The sequence below is a fragment of the Vicugna pacos genome, chromosome 3 (assembly GCF_048564905.1).
Source record: "Vicugna pacos chromosome 3, VicPac4, whole genome shotgun sequence".
NCBI classification, from domain to species: Eukaryota; Metazoa; Chordata; class Mammalia; order Artiodactyla; family Camelidae; genus Vicugna; species Vicugna pacos.
Window position 1 is genome coordinate 106861217 of NC_132989.1, and position 17429 is coordinate 106878645.

The window sequence follows — 17429 nt, forward strand, 5'->3', positions numbered from 1 at the left end:
GGAAACATTAGAGGTGTTTATTACCTCGATTTTGATGATGATATCACCAGTGTTTGCATTTCTCCAAACTTTCATGAAATTGTACACATTAAATATGTACAGTTCTTTTGCATATCAAGTGGACCTCAATAAAGCTGTCTAAAAAAAAGAGACTCATCACATTTATTCTCCTGAAATTTAGAGTATTTTTAAAGTATCTGGCTATTTGTTCTGTCCTTAGAAATTCTAAAAAATTATCCTAAACTTCCATTGATTTATAAATATTATCCATCAGCTATTTTATAATGATTAATAGACATTTCATTTTGAATACTTTGGTTTTATATATGATATTAGGTTGAATTAATTTGGGTATTTTATAGTCTTTATTATATACTTTTTAGAATACCTACAATACTTGGAATTATCCTTTTGAGTTACATCATATCACCTTTAAACTCATGTTTAATAATTATTTCTAAAGGATAATCCTTTTTAATAAGACTATTTTTTAGAGAAGTTTTAGATTTACAGCAGATTTGAGAGGAGATGCAGAGACTTTCCATGTATCATCTGCCCCTATACTTACATAGCATCCCCCATTATCAGGATCAATCACCAGAACTGCACATTTTTTTTAACCAAGGGTGAACTTACCTTGACACATAAGAATCACCCCAAGTCCATAGTTTAACTTAGGGTTAACTTTTGGTATCGCATATTCTATGGGTTTGGACAGAGGTATAATGTAGAGTGACCACCATTATTGTATCCCACAGAATATTTTCACTGTCTTAAACTTCCTCTTAGCTCTGCCTATTCATCTCTCCCCACCCCAAGCCTGGCAATTGCTAATCTTTTTATTGTCTCCATAGTTTTGCCTTTTCCAGAATATCGTTTAATTGAAATCATACAGTAGTTAGCCTTTCTAGATTGGCCTCTTTCATTTAGTAATATGCACTGCCCAGGAATCCCACTCCTGGGCTTGTATCCAGAAGGAAATCTACTTCAGGATGACACCTGCACTCCAATGTTCATAGCAGCACTATTTACAATAGCCAAAACATGGAAACAGCCTAAATGTCCATCAATAGGTGACTGGATAAAGAAGATGTGGTATATTTATACAATGGAATACTACTCAGACATAAAAACCGACAACATAACGCCATTTGCAGCAACATGGATGCTCCTGGAGAATGTCATTCTAAGTGAAGTAAGCCAGAAAGAGAAAGAAAAATACCATATGAGATCACTCATATGTGGAATCTAAAGACTCATGGACAGAGAATACAGACTTGTGGTTACCAGGGGGGTAGAGGGTGGGAAGGGACAGACTGGGATTTCAAAATTGTAGAATAGATAAACAAGATTATACTGTATAGCACAGGGAACTTTCACAAAATGTTATGATAAATCACAGAGAAAAAAATGTGACAATGAGTGTGTATATGTCCATGAATGACTGAAAAATTGTGCTGAACACTGGAATTTGACACAACATTGTAAAATGATTATAAATCAATAAAAAATGTTAAAAAAATATGCACTGATTTTCCTCCATGTCTTTACAAGGCTTGAAGCTCATTTCTTTTTAACAGTCAATAATATTTCATTTTATGGATGTATCACAGTTTTTTTATCCATTCATTTACTAAAGGAAATTTTGGTGGCTTCCAAGTTTGGGCCATGATGAATAAAGCTGCTATAAAAATCCATGTGTTGGTTTTTACATGGAGAGAAGTTTTCAGTTCCTTTAAGTAAAAACCAAGGAACGTGCTCACTGGCTGGTATGGTAGCCTCTAGCCCAGAGGGAGGCAGGGATGCTTTTTGCCTTCAGCTTACAAACATGATTGTTGTCAGTTTTCAGTCCCTTGTCACACAGTCTACTCAGTAGAGCTTCAGTACAACCTGGTAGCTGGATTCCCCCAGGGGAGCAATCTGAGAGAAAGTGAGAAAGAGGACGCATGACAGTAGCCACGGTGCTTTTGTAACCTATAAAATTTGGATCTCATGTTCTTCCCATGTCAATGAACTATATCAGGATAGATGGAGTCTTTAAAAATATAATAGATTCTGATACAAGCACGTGACTAAGGTCAGGGGATCACGTGTTTCACGGAATAAGGTACTCAACCCATGAAATGTTCTGTTGGTAAGGGCTGTTGAGCTAAAAATTAATATTTGGTGTCAGCATCAGAAATGTTTATGGAAGAGAACTGGGAAAAAAAGTCTTTATTGAATAATGAATAAACAGCTACACACACACAAATACATACATACAGGTCAACTTTTTGTATCTATATATAATGCTTTAAAACATTCAATTGTACATTTAGAAGCAAATTGGAATACTCCATACACTTACCAGATGCACAAACTTAAAAAAAAATTATCATACCACAACTACCAAAATATTAGCTTAGGAAAATTATTTTTATAGATGTTCCACATCTATAGTTACATATTTATATAGTCTAATTATATTTATGTGTAACATTGAATCACCATTAATTTAATCTTGGTTGACACTTTTTAATAAAATCATCTTAATTCAAAGTTTCTGTCATTTATATAACTGTTTAAGGTTTGCTATAGAAAATAAATAGCTGCAATAGCTATGTTTCTAATTTGAAGATTAAACAACTGGTAACAACCAGTCAGTTATGCTTAATATCTATTTCATAAGTGCCTGTAGGGGAATGTAAATCTCTATGAAATAGATGCAAAAATAAATAGATGTATGGTCTAAATATGTTAATGTCTTTTTCTTGTAGTATTGTTATTTTATGATCATTAACATCATCAAATAAGTGTCATATGAAATATCTTTCAGAGCATTATCAACTGTATGTTCCTGAGTCAGCTCAAGTTGGTTCAGCTGTTGGGAAAATCAAGGCAAATGATGCAGACACTGGTTCGAATGCTGACATGACATACTCCATCATTAACGGTGATGGTATTGGGATATTCTCCATCTCCACTGACAAAGAGACCAGAGAAGGGATCCTTTCATTAAAGAAGGTAAAAAGAACATTCTGTTAGTGATTTAGGTAATTCACTCATTTTTCCATGAATGGAAATTTGGCAGAGGTATGAATGGGTATATTGTCAGGTCATTAAAATGATAAAATGTTCTTCTTTGAAATATAATTACATTTTAATTATGGTTATGTCTAACTCTTTAAATCTTAAGTATATTTCAGTATGGTGGGAAGGTCGGATGTAGAATGCACTATGAATGTGTCCCCTTATCTTTATTTTCAGATAACAGACTCATCACGAATGCCAGTGCTATTAATGTCATTACTCTGTATTGTACTAATCTAAGTAACGCTAAGAGACTTTCTGTCTAATGTAAAAATCTTCACCATGTTGGCTAACAATCTTTAGGAGACATGGGTTCGCTTGAAGGTCATGGATCCTTGAGTGAAACCATTAACCTTTTCCCTCAATTCTTTTTTTATTCCTAAGAATTTGTCATTGGACTAAATCTATTGCTTTTTTTTTGCTTTTTAAAGAACATAAGGTTCACGACCTTGTAAAAATGAAGTGGAACACAGACAATTAGCAAAGAAGGATTTAATCGTAACTCCTAATGCAGTCTGTCTCAGTCTTAAAGTGTTTAACAATTTCAGCTTGGAAATATAGTAACATTCAGGTCCCTAGGCCTGACCTTCATTATAGTTTGATTCAGAAAGGCTGGAATGAAGCTGAGGAATTAGCCTTTTTAACAAGTACTCCAGATGATTCTTCTGTATAATATGTTTAGAACACGGGCTGAGAAATTTTATTCCCATGTTCTACTGTAATATTGATGTGAATCTATCTATCTATCTATCTATCTATCTATTCTGTTTATTTATTTGTGTCTATATGTATTATCTATCATCTAGCTATCTATTTATCTATTTGTGTGTTTTATATATACCTTTTTGTTTGCAGTATATAAAGTCTCATTAATGAAATAATCACAGTTTTATATTGGTTTAAAGTTGAGAGTGAATATATTTTTTGGCTGCGACAAAAGGGGGGTACAAAGTAGAACTTAAACTGTGTAAATACTTACAGAGAAATAGTCATCACTAGTCTGTGTGAAATATGGATGTCTTCATCTAAAATTTGTTTTTCATTTTAGTCTCTTTTCCCGTGAGATTGTCAAACCGGATCAAAAATGTGTTAATAAAAATAGTCAGTTTCTGTATCTTTATTTAACAAACATGTCTGTTTTGAGTACCTCTTCATGCTGATCGCTGTGCTCTAGTTTAAGCCAGGCAGGCAAGAACACAGCCAAAGTTAGTCTCTGTCTTCATAGAGCTTCCAACATGTGGAATTGGAGAGACACCAGTCAAATGTCACGTGCATTCTTACAGAGACAATAAAAACTGTTCTATGAAGGAGAGTTATACAGTGCTATCGGGAAAAAAAAAAATCTAGGACATTTGGTCCTGTCTGATACTCAGGGATGATTGAACAGAGAACTGAAGGAAACCTAGGAGGTAACCAGTAAAGAATGTAAGGATGAACATTCTAGGAAGAGGGAAAAAACAAACAACAACAGGAATCTGAGTGGGGTGGAGCATGGCACATCAAGGATCCTTGATTCCGGAGCAAAGAGAGTGAGGAGCTAGTGGTTCAAGAACACAGAGGGCATTGTTCGATTTTACCCAGTGGAGAGCCATTGACAGTGTCGAAGCGGGACGCGACTAGGTCTTGTTTGATGGCAATATTTCTGATTAATCATTGACGTAAACTACATGAGGACCAGACCATTTTAAGACGAAGTGAGGACTGCCTGCTTTTCATTCCTTGCATGGCTTCCTCTCTCAGGTAAATTCCAGTGAACAGATGAATAATTCTTCCTGAAACATGAATCCTGAACCTAGGGAACAGCAGGGTTTAAGAAACAAGCAGAAAGTAGGAAAGAAATAGAGCCTGGGAAGAAAATTTCAAAAAATTGCAGAAACTTTTGTCACTGAAAATTCCCGAGGGAGGCTGTCCAGGAGGAAGATAGTCATTAAAAATGTGAAGTAGTCTAGAAATTTAAAACAAGCTTAGCATTATAAATATTAATCTGATTTGGCAAATGGGAGGGCAGGATGCTTGTCACCAGCCGTTTTCAGCTCAGTACAGCATCAGTATCATGTCATCATCGTCACAAAAACGGTATGAATGGCGTCTAAGTTTGTTAAGTGGTTCCTCTTTGTCAGGATGGGTTTTTAAGCACTTTTTCCAGGTCTTTATTGAGCTAATCCACCTATTATCATTCCTTTAAATCTGGCTGGGACATCAGGATATAAGGAGAGTTATTACTCTCACTAATAAAACAGAAACTGCAATTCAGCTACAGAAACCGAATCACAGAGAGAAAAAGAACTGCACCCAGGTGGTAGTTCATTGACAGAAAATTGAACTCAGGAGTCTATCTCTTCCGAGTCTAAACAGTTACTCATTTTACAGATTTAGATGGAAATATATATATATACATACATATATATATATATATATGTATGTATATATATATTTAATTATTTGCTACAGTGCAGAGAGGAACAAATTTCATGTGGTGGTTGAGAAATGAGAAGCACGGACAAGGGAGAAAAAAATGAAAAAGAAACGTGCCATCCTCTTTGGGAAGCTTTGTAGTAAAGCGGGGAGGAAATTTTATAATGGAAATAAATGCAAACAAACATCACAAGATGAAGATTGTAATGTTGAGTGGGAGATTGAAAGTGTGTCTCTAAACAGGTGGATAGAAGGTCAATTGAAACAAGAAACAGGTTACTAAAGAGATGATAACTGATGTAAAAAGATGCACTGAGGTAGAGATGGCCCTGTATAGGCTTTGGATCACAGATGGGAAGAAAGAAGCTATGAGGATGCCTCCTTCTTTGCCAAAATCAAACAGGAGGGAGAAACAGATGTCGACAAATAGGTTTGCAATGATCTAGCTGGAGTATGTGTATGTGTGAAGAGTGGTAAGGGGGTCCTTGCCTATGGACAAATATTGTCTTTATAAAGTAGGAAATTATATCCTGTTTGCAAAAAATGAAGGTAGTGATGGATGGCGTGAATAGACACATAATTCAAAATACAAGGATAGATTGTGAGACAATAGGGATCTTACCACCCTGTATGGCCTCGATTAATTTGATGTCGTTTGTGAAAAAATGGAGACAAAATAGAACATGCACATAAGTGTGCACAAATATGTAATTAACATTCTCTATTCTACATTACACACACCAAACACAAAAAGAGGAGGTATTTTCAAGATAAGTGTTTTGATTGTGTAAATGGTAGGATGATCTACTAGTGAGTTAGTGAGTTCAAATCATCTTTCACCTTCTCCCCTGAATTTATTTTCTGACGTTGTCTACACTTCCTCCAAAATGCATTCATGTTTGCCTTTATCTAATTTCTTGATTCTATGAATTGGAATAATCAGTCTCAGAGTTACCTCATTGCTATATATCTTATGTTACAAATAATTGCAATTTGAAAACTAAACTATGTAACTCTATGGATTTTAACTTTTAAGAGGCATTCATTCAGATGGCAGGAAATAGATAAAACAGTCCTTTAAAACCTTATTTAATCTCTGAAGCAGCTCACTTTAGCCAGCAAGGCAGAACAGCTAATCTTCCCAAAGATCAGAATTGGCATTGCTCTATAAATCAGCCTACAGGAGCATCTATACATCCCTGTCCATATCATGCCTTCATCAGAAAATTGCCAAGCTGAATTCACCCGTCCATGGTGTGGTACATTGTAAATACACTTTGATAACTTTCATTCATTGTTTAATGGAGCCTGACTGGGTAGAAGGGGGAAAAAGATAAGGATGAATGCAAGTTGATGCACTCTTTCTCCTGACAGAAACTTCTGGAGCTAGGGATGTGCTTCTTAGCTGTCTTTCTCAGGTTTTCTTCTTGTGGTCCCTGTGTTAAATTAGGTTCTTTATAGAAGCTGTTCTGCTATATATATATTTTTTATTTCAGAACTCCAACCCTATTTGCTCTCTTGACTTTCAGCAAATACTGTCTGGAGTATCACTTGTCTTTGTTAAGTGCATTTAATTGCAAATACAGTGACTGTTAGTTTAAGCCAGAAATCTTCAACTTGGTCTGCAAGGCAGTGAAGGATGGTGGAAAATCTGATCTTTACTGTCAGATGAAATATACATTTTGGTCTTGCCCTTTAAGAGATAGATGACATTATCTCAAGTCTGTTAATCTTCACTTTTCTTATTTTAGCATGTTCCAAAGTGATAATTACAAATAGATAAAATAAGGTGGAAACAGGCTGTGGCTGGCTAACAATTGCAATAAGATCTCAAAGTCTGCTTTTCTTCTTGTGTTCCTTTCTTCCTCTTTTTGCACCAAATTTTAATTGCACTTTCCAGACCACTCCATGTGGTTATTTTACTACCTCTTTTATTTCATGTTATCCTATCCACCTGTAAGCACACAAAAATTGACATATCCTGTGTAGATTATGTCACATGTGTATGCTGTCATTCACGTGTCTTGGTGAGCTACTTCCCCATCCATCTTCTGTAAGAGGAGATTTTTTTCAAAGTTCAATGTTGTCTTTGTAGTATAACATCTCTAGTTATGTTTCAGTCACACATATCCTTCTTTGAATTATCTTTTCTTTTTACATATCAAGGAAGGCATTTTGCTAATTTCTCACTGTGCAAAACATAGCAATTCCATATGCCTCTTAAATCTGCTAAATCTGATAGAGTAGAAAGAACTTTTCTAATTAATTCATATGAATGTAATGACAATATCCCTGAATGTCTATCTACGTGTACTACAAGTCTATTCCTGTCCACAGTAGTTGTTAAACATTTTGCAACTGGGTACTTTGTATTTTTTTTTTAATTTTATACCATACAGTGTGTTAAAGATCGTTATACCATCTTATTTAACACAGGATTAGAGATGGGTCATGAAAATAAACATAAAAAATTATAAAAAGTATTTTTTTAAGTTTAAATTAATCCTAAGAGAAAAACTATGAAAATGTTTTTCATTATAACCATACTAGGTCTATTCTAAATAACCACATTTTAAAATTTTTAGTAGATTACATTTATTGAATTTTTCTTATCATTTCTTTGGCATGACATGCACTGAGCGACCAAGAATCAGGATGTTCTTTGCCATTATATTGTAAAGTTTTGGGGCTGTGAACCACAAAGTGCAATAAAAAATAAGGCATTCCAGCCAATTGCAAAAGCACACACAAGCAAGCACACGAGCACACTTTGTACATAAAAAGAAATAGATTTCTAATTCTAATGAGTTATTTACAAAAACTAAACATTCATTAGGGATTTTATTATTAAAAACCTCCACCAGGTTACTGTTTTTATTCTTGTAAGATCCTAGTATCTGGAAAGTGGTTCTCCTGCCCAGCCAGAAGCTGAAGAGGAGAAAGTCCAACTTTCAATTCAGTGAAGTCTATCACTGTATTTAGAACACCTCTGATGGAGAACTGCTTTGGGGAAACTTTTACTCTTACTCTTCATCTGTAGGTATGGCCATGGAGTGACAGATCTGTTGAAACTACTTTGAGCATTCATTAACAGTTTTTAACACATATTCCTACAGTGTAATATAATTGGAAATGAATGATCTGTTGAAACAACCTACTGAGTTAAGCTATCCACATCCATAAGTTATAGATAAGTTTTCATAAGTGTGGGCATATTGAAATACCCACACATGTAATGCACATATATGTGCTAGTATATGAGTGTATATAAATAGAATAATAAGGAATAAATAAATATACTTTATATATTATATATGTACATTTGTTATTTAAAATAAAACATTTCCATGTGTTTTCCCAGTCTTCCATTGACAGGAAGAAAATATGTAATATTTATTTGTATTGATAACCTCGGAATTATGCACATTAAATGGGTCATACATTCTTCTATATAGAGAATTTATAATATAAGGTACATACGTGTGTTCTAATCTTCACAGAACGTCTACCATGCAGAAAAGGCTTCTGACAAGGACCACAAATCATAGCATAAGAAAACCTAGCTGAAGAAACAGTATTCAGATGCAAGCAATTGTTCTTATGTTGGGCAAGATATTATTTAAAATAGAAATTTTTCTCAGAAAACAAAAATTAATAATGTCAGTCACTATTTCAGGATTTGGCCATTTTTTGCATAATCGAAGTGACTTTTTTTTTCATCTATTAAATAATGTTGCAACCAGTCCCATTATTTTCCCATTCCCACAGCTAACAATGTGGACAATGATACAAAATAGAAAATGGATCAAGGAGAGGTCCTGTGGAGTCTCTTCTTGTTATTTAGGAAGATAAAATTTTATGACCTTCTTGAACTCCAAGAAGAATTGAATCCTAGAGCAATCTGACTAAATACTGTTTTCAGTATCCATCTATTTCTGACAGTTATCTGGTTCCAGCAAAGGAATATATTAGTATGATTTAATGAGTAGTACAAGTGATTAATGAGAAACAATTAAAAAATTCCAAATATGTAGAGCTGGCTAGAAAATGATTGATGGGAAAGATGATAACTTATCTACAATAATAAGAAATGTGTTAATATTAAAGAGAGAAAAGTATGGTTTTCTAAGTTAGGAAGAGCAATGATATGTAAAAGTAATTACTAAGAGTAATGGGATAAAATTAAGAAACTGAAACTTGAGATGAAGACTGGAGTCAGCTCACTGTCAGTGAGCTTCATGAGGACCTTGAGCAGTGACCAAACACAAGTAAGAGAAGCTTACCTGGGGTGGTTAAACTGACACCAGAATAAGAACTTGTAACAGAGACAGAGGCTGTAGAGGACTTTGCATGAAAAACATCTTAGTTTCTTAGCTTTGTGAATCTGTGAGTTAAGGAAATTATAAGAGTTTTGGTAGCCAGAATTAATGAAGTTATAATTCATGAAGTTGATAGTTCATTTTTAATGTCTTTATAAATGGAAAGATGCATGAATATACCCTGTAATAGTGAGGACATTTCATTCCACTAAAAATCTGTTCACTATGAGTCGTCACATTGGAATGCTATATTACATTATTTATATGCTGATTAGATTTCAGGCAGAATGTCATAGTGCCTCAGGGCACAGCTTCCGGAGGCCCACTGCCTGAGTTCAAATCCCAAGTATATCACTTACAAGCTGTTGCCCCTGAATAAGCGTCTTAACTTTTCTGTTCCTTAGTTTCTTCATTTGTAAATGGGAACAGTTACAAGTCACAGGAGTTGTGATTATCAAATGAGTTGATAAATGTTCATTGCTTAGTTCACACATAGGTGTTCATTTCATATTTTAGAAATAACATAGCACTTTCCCTCCTTCAAATGTAAACCATGTAATAGCACTTTTCTGTTCTCTAAGCACAGCTTTATTTGAGATTGAAGAAGGATTATTAATCACTCACTGTGTACCAGGAATTATGCCAAGTACCTGAAATATGAAGATGAATTAGATAATATCCTTGCTCTTAGGGAAAACTGAATAGACATGATACATTGTTATAATACAAGATGTCAAATGCTAATGGTATAGGTTTACTTAAATTGTTACGAGTTCACAGATAAAAGAGGGCCAATTTTTCAAAGATGAAGGAGGGTCAGGGGAAACTTTGCATGGGCGATTGCTTTTAAGCATGCATGGAGCAATACGTACCATAGACTAAGGAAAGTAAATATGAGTCAAATCCTTTATATCCAACTGCGTTGACCTTCAAGTATGGAGATCATAGGCAAATAATTTGGAACATTAAAATGAGGGACTATTTCATTGGAGAATACACAATCTAACCAAAATAGTTGTGACATGAGTTACCTGAAATTTTCTGTTTCCCCTGAAAGGCATATTTATGGCCCACAGCTGCAAAGCATTTCTGAACACCAAGCCTAGAGTTTTATCCCACAGGTGGTTGAATGAGAATGCAAACTGGATTCCCAACAGTGCTGGGGTAGCTTCTTCCCCAGGCATGCCAGGGCACCCGCGGAAGTTGGAAGAGGTGAGGAATAGATTACATTCCCCATAGGCCCTCAGCTCTGCCAAATTTCAGACTTGTCACCAGAAGTGCAAGAGAATACATTTCTGTTGTTTCAAGTCACCCAGTGTTTGGTAATTTGTTATGACAGCCCCTAGAAACTAATGCAATGGCATTAACACAAAAACCTAATAAACCAACACAAATCTCATTTATGAATACCTGTGGAACCATTCCAAGCACCATCTCAGTAAAACAAAACACATAGCAAGTTGAATTATTCCAGAAATGCTTAGATGGTTCAATGTCAGAACAACAAATATCTTAAGCTGAATCATGAAATTACCTTTAGTGTATGTCATACATTGTTGATAACAGGAATTTCAAATGATTAAAGCTAACCTTTTTTTTTTGAAGTTGGAAGTTGCTAATAAATATCTCTGTTATATTGCTGTTGATTATATATTGTTCGTGTATTTGATTACCAACAATGATTGTCATGATTGTATCCTAGTTAGCACTGCTAGGTAAAATACAGGACAACTAGTTAATTTTTCATTTCAGATAAATGATAGATTCCTAGTATAAGTATATCTCATGTTATAATTGACACATATGCTATTAAAAACAATTTTAATTTACTAAATTTGATGTCAATAATCATAGCATTGGTTAACAATGAGCATCAATGATACAACAGTTTTTGTTTGTAACTCTCAGAATTTGGGTCACAATTGAGACTTGTCCAGAGAATTAAAGCCAGGGCACATTCTATGAAAATGAAAAATGAATCAGATAGTGTTTCTGGAATATTCCTCCCTAAATGTTAATATTATATTAGTAATCTCCAGTAGAACACCATTGCTTTAGGGTCACCTGCTTTTCATATTAGATACTGAACTGATAATCCAGACTTGGAGTTTTCAAAAACATTAAAAAAGAAAAAAGAAACTTGGCATAGTTCTGAAATTTTGTTAAATGGGATAAATTAGATTCAAATTATAAAACCCCATCCCACACCAAACATCTTAGTGAGGCAAAAATAACGGTGAACATTGTGAAAGACAGGATCTTATTCTTTCCAAGCGTTTTCAAGTAGCAAAAAGGAAGAACTCTTTTCCCAATTTTTTTTCAGCTTGAATATTTTAATCATCTGTTCCATTCAAATGATTACTGTCCGAATCCAGCCAAAAAGAGCTATAAGCATGGACAGTTGAAGTTTTAAGATAGTATAGCAGGAAAAGTCTTTCTTATTCTCATAAACAGTCTCTGGCTGTATAATCGCCCTTAGCAAGTTCCCACCATGCCTCACATTTATGGACTTATTTTGTATCCATTTTTGTTTTGTTTTGTTTTGAAAGTGGGAAAGGGTATGTTTTGTGTTTCATAAACTCTCAGCTAGACATTTCATGTTTTTGCTTTCTGTAGTATGTTAATAGCCTGAGTAAATTTTCTTTTTTTCTCTTTTAATGTTTTTTCCCTCCACTATCTTTTCATAAAAACCAGGTATTAAATGAATAAATTTCACTGTTTTTGACATACTGTTTTTCATTGGCTGTTTTTAGGTAATAAAAAATCTGCTGGTAACTATGGAAAATGAAACCCATAGACAGAGTTCTAACTAGTTTCCCAGGAATAAGAGATTACTAGGAAATTACTGGAATATCTATCCACAGTGTATGAATGATCAGTATTTGGACAGCTTTACCAGGATTTATATTAATAGGAAAAATATAATTATACTCCTAATCCAATTTCTATGTACTATTGTAGTTCTACTACAAAACAAGGGATTGACATACTTTATATTGTATATGTAATCCTGCAACCTCCAAGAATAAATAGTGTAATTTCCTCCCAGTTTTTCTATACTTACAGTTTAGCACTGCCATGTTTTCTTCATAAATGTGGTTGTTAAAATGTTTCCATTTACATTAATTCATCTGCTTCTAAATTCCTGTCCCAAACTTAAATACTCTTCTCATTGTTTGATGACTCTAGATGGGTCCTTATCCATCCATCAGCCAGGCCTCACAAAGTCCTTCAAAATGATTATTTGTGTCTTGGGGTAGTTGAGTATATATGAGATAATCATTAGCACGGAACCATTTATTCACATAAACAGTTTATACCTCATCAGGAGGTAGGTTAGTGTTAAGATAAATGTTATCTAACTTGCCAGGGGACCTGCTAAAGAACGGAAAAAGAGAAGACTGTCATATTGGATGCACATCTTGATAATAATATCTGATGAGGTAGAGGTGGCAAAAATTATCTCCACAAATTTTATTGAAAGTCAGAAAGACTCTTAATGAACCTTAGTCATTATATAGTCGACCAGATGCAGCAGGTTGAGTCTAAGGAATTAAATTGACCTTAAACAAGCAGTAAACCTCCCAAGGGTGATGCTTTCTATGAGCAAAATGCCAGGATTCTGATAGTCCATCTCCTCTGTGCCAGGGGGACCGTAGCCGTGCACCTTATTCTTGATAGGCAGCAAGTCTGTACCATTTCTAAGTCAGGTGATTTAAATTTGGAGACTTATTGAATTAGTCTAAGACAGAATATTATGTTAAGGAGAGAGGAATCAAGGAAAGAAAAAGTGTAATAAATCTATGGGTCTAACTAAAAGTCATGCAATTCCCTAAACAAGATGGGTGCTAGTTACTTTTAAAATTCATTTCTAGTTTAAACTTCCTGGGAAGGAAATGACTCCCAACTGATAGGCCATAAGCTGCAGGTCAGTTAGCCCCTCTTTAAAATATATACATCTAAAATACATAATATTTTATCATATATAAATTTGTATATTTTATATAGATGGTTCATATTTAAGAATTTGAGTTTTTAGTATTCTCAGAATTCTTATTTTGTCTTACAAACACTTGTAGACTATTGTAGTGACCTAGTCTTATCCAGACGCCTGAGACATATTATTGGTTCCAGATTCTTATTATCTGGTTTGGAAATTAAATGGTTGTTTTTCCTTGTGTTCAATCTCTGGGAAGTTCAATTTTCCAAAGCAATTCAGAAGAGATAGGGAAATAATCATCAGTAGGACTGATCTACTGTTTATAAAATCCCATTAAGAATACTCTTTCTAATCAGCTTCTCGTTGGCCCCTAAGGTAAAGGAAAATGTATGAGTTCCTCCATAGGGAATGATCATTCTCTGATTATGCCAAGAAAGAAGGCTGCAAGACTGAAGCAGGCCAGTGCAGAATCAGTGACAGAAATAGGGGTGGAAAAGAAATCTATTATTTCTTCTCATAAGCGTTTATCTATAGGTGTTTCCCTAGGCTCAAAATAAAAGGCTGATCTCTGTATCACCTGCCGTAACATCACCATGGAGACTTCTGACATGGTTGGTTCTAAATCTAAGCTCATTTAGGGTCACAGAACCTGTTATGTGCCTCACGTTTAACACTTTTGAAACCTTGAGTTCTGATCCAAAAAAGGTTCTTCCTCTTACAAGTACTGCCTACCTGCTCATATGCTCCTGTGTCTGAGTTTATATCCCTGTTATTTTCATAATACCTACACTGCCTTATAGCACTAGATACACAGGGCTATAAATGTCTGTTTACTCTTTTATATCCTATATATGTATTCCCTGAGACAAAACACCAGCCGGACCTCATTTTCATTCATTATTGTATACTAAGCCAAAGTCACGACTCCTGACATATTATTAACAGAAAAAAAAAAAGTTGACTAGATGATTTTTTAAAATGAGAAAGAAAATTAAAAAGTTTATGAGAAGCCGTTAATAAAGACTCAAAGCTAAAAAGTAAATGGCATACAAACAGAACACTAGAAAAAAATAAAATTGATCGAAGCATCCTAATAAAGGAAATGAACAAAAAAACAAATACATGAAATGGTATTACCAGCAAAAAAAGAGAGTGAATACAATTAAAACCACAGAAAAAAATTCTAAAGTCTGTATAAAATCTTTTACTAAAAATTCTAGAAAATATTGCTGAAATGAAAACTTAAAAATTTATCAGATTTCAAAATAAGATATCAAGTTCAAAATCAATAAGGTAAAAATAAGATGATAATACATAAAAAGTAATGATATGCGATATATTGTTTCAATGTAAAAAAATGTATTTTTTTAATTTACCAAATTAGTAGCAAATATTTTTTTTAAAAAAGTAATAATTTAAGTTGAGAAGGAGATAGAAAGAAGTTACTAGAAGAGACTAGGATTGAGTCTCCAAAAAGCAGTATTTACTTGCCTGTGGGAAATATCCATTTGTATCCAGTTATCATCCTGTTTATAGCTCTGAAAAATCACAATTGATTCAGACTTGAATTTTCATGATTTCTGCTTTAAATGTTATTGTCAAGACAAACTTCATAGTTTGTTTATAAATGGAAACAGATTGACCTAAACCCATCCATGTTTGTTTGTTTCAAAAAAGGAAAAGAAAATGTTTGTTTGAAAACTGATAATAGTCATAATATTGGAAATCTTATTTTTTTCCCCACAGCCGCTGAACTATGAGAAAAAGAAATCATATACCCTCAACATAGAAGGAGCAAATACACATCTTGATTTTCGCTTTTCTCACTTGGGTCCTTTTAAAGATGCTACCATGCTGAAGATCATTGTTGGGGATGTAGACGAGCCACCACTGTTTTCCATGCCCTCCTACGTCATGGAAGTCTATGAAAATGCCAAGATCGGGACTGTCGTTGGCACAGTTTTGGCACAAGATCCTGACAGTGCTAATAGCTTAGTGAGGTATGTTATATTTTCACCTTTTAGACCTGTAACAATTTTATTGCTTCTCACAGCAATTCAAAATGAATAAAATAATATTTAATTTCCATGTTATTTCCTATGACTATAATCCAATTATCATATTAACTGATTCTTTACCTGAGTGAATAACAGATGGGTTTCTGTCAAATTTAGAATACCTGTAGCTATCTATCTCCATGAGTATATTGTTGACCACACAGATTTTTTTTTTCCATTCGACTTAATAGATGGGAGTGTAATTGACTGGAAAATTTTTTATAGAAATATTTAATCACAGACTAGAGAATCTTTGGTACCTTAATGATTAGGGGTATAAATACAGTTTTTAAAATGAAGGTTTGGGAATAACATTCGGCTCTGAATCCTTGTCTGGTCACAGTAGCTGCAAACCTTTAGGAAATCACCCTTATTTGTGAAGGAAGAACACTAGTATCGGTCCCTCAGAGTTATTCATTGTGAGACTGACTCAGTGATGAGCTTAAAGTGCTAAGCTGAGTGGTCTGCATCCAGCAGTGACTCTATAAATGCAGACTTGTCCAAGGCAGTGTGGAGTGTTTCTTAGAGAATCACCTCTGAAGGCAGGAAGACTGATGTGAGATTTCCAGTGGCTTGGTTTACTAGTTGTGGGGTCTTACACAGTCATTCAACCTTGCTGAATCTCAGGATTGAATATATGAACAGGGGATAATAATGCTGCATAAATATGTTGGAAGAATTAAATTAGATTGACAGAAAGTGCTTCACATAGTCAGTAAGTGATCACTAATATTTTATTACTGTCGTATGCGCAGATGTAATTAAACCTTTCCTTGCGTAATGAGAAGGGAGTTTTATTTTATTTTTTTGTCTCAGTTATGACAAAATGAAAGAACTATGTAATGTTTAAAACTCTTTAGTTGCCTTGTGTTTATACCCTTGGGTAATCCTAAGGCCCTAGAAAGTCTGAAGTCCTTAACAAATCTGCCTGCTTTTCCCCATCAAGTTCTTATTCTCACTCTCTTTAGTTCTCATCCATTTTGACAAAAGTTAATATGATAAATATTCTCCTAGGTATCTATGTAGTATTTGTGAAATGTTCAATTTTCTTTTATGTGAGCATGATTGTTTTTAAGTTTTTAAAAAAATGGCCACAGCACTCATGCATGGAGAGAAACCACTTTCTGTGCACAAATGTGTGTATTAAACAATTCTGTTTCATCCGTGAATGCAGCAGAGGGAGTACCCTGTCAGTTGATAACACCTCTGTCACACTGAGAGCAGGAGCTGCATGTGGCTTCTAAGAGGCAGGACAGGCAAAGTGTACAAAATAACATGCATAAACCCAGTGATGGAAACTGATCTTTAATTAAGGGATGCAGGCGGGAGTTGATATGCTTATTTATCCAACCAGAAGAAAGTCCACGGTGCTTTATTATTCCATAGAATGCCATATTTTAATATCATTTTTGACATTTAGTAAGTAAAATTTGTCTAATTGTATTGAAAGCTAGCATTATAAAGGTTATTTACAAATGCAGCCATTTACCAAAAGGAGCCAACACCTTTGAGAGTAAAAATACTTCATGCTGTGAGTTTGTTGTGAAAATGTTTGATAAACATTGGTAAGACTTTCTTTTGAAGGCTAAAACTTGGTATTAATGATGAATTCTGTATTTTTTAATTAAA

At 34.3% G+C, this 17429-nt stretch overlaps 1 protein-coding gene across 1 annotated transcript in view; it reads left to right on the plus strand.

Moving 5' to 3' along the window:
• CDH18 (cadherin 18) overlaps positions 1-17429 on the plus strand; it is an 889079-nt gene that overhangs the window by 792404 nt on the left and 79246 nt on the right. Inside the window, exons 7-8 of the mRNA XM_072958825.1 lie at positions 2816-3003; positions 15490-15743. Of these exons, the coding sequence (XP_072814926.1) occupies positions 2816-3003; positions 15490-15743 (442 nt within the window). The remainder of the gene's footprint in view (positions 1-2815; positions 3004-15489; positions 15744-17429) is intronic.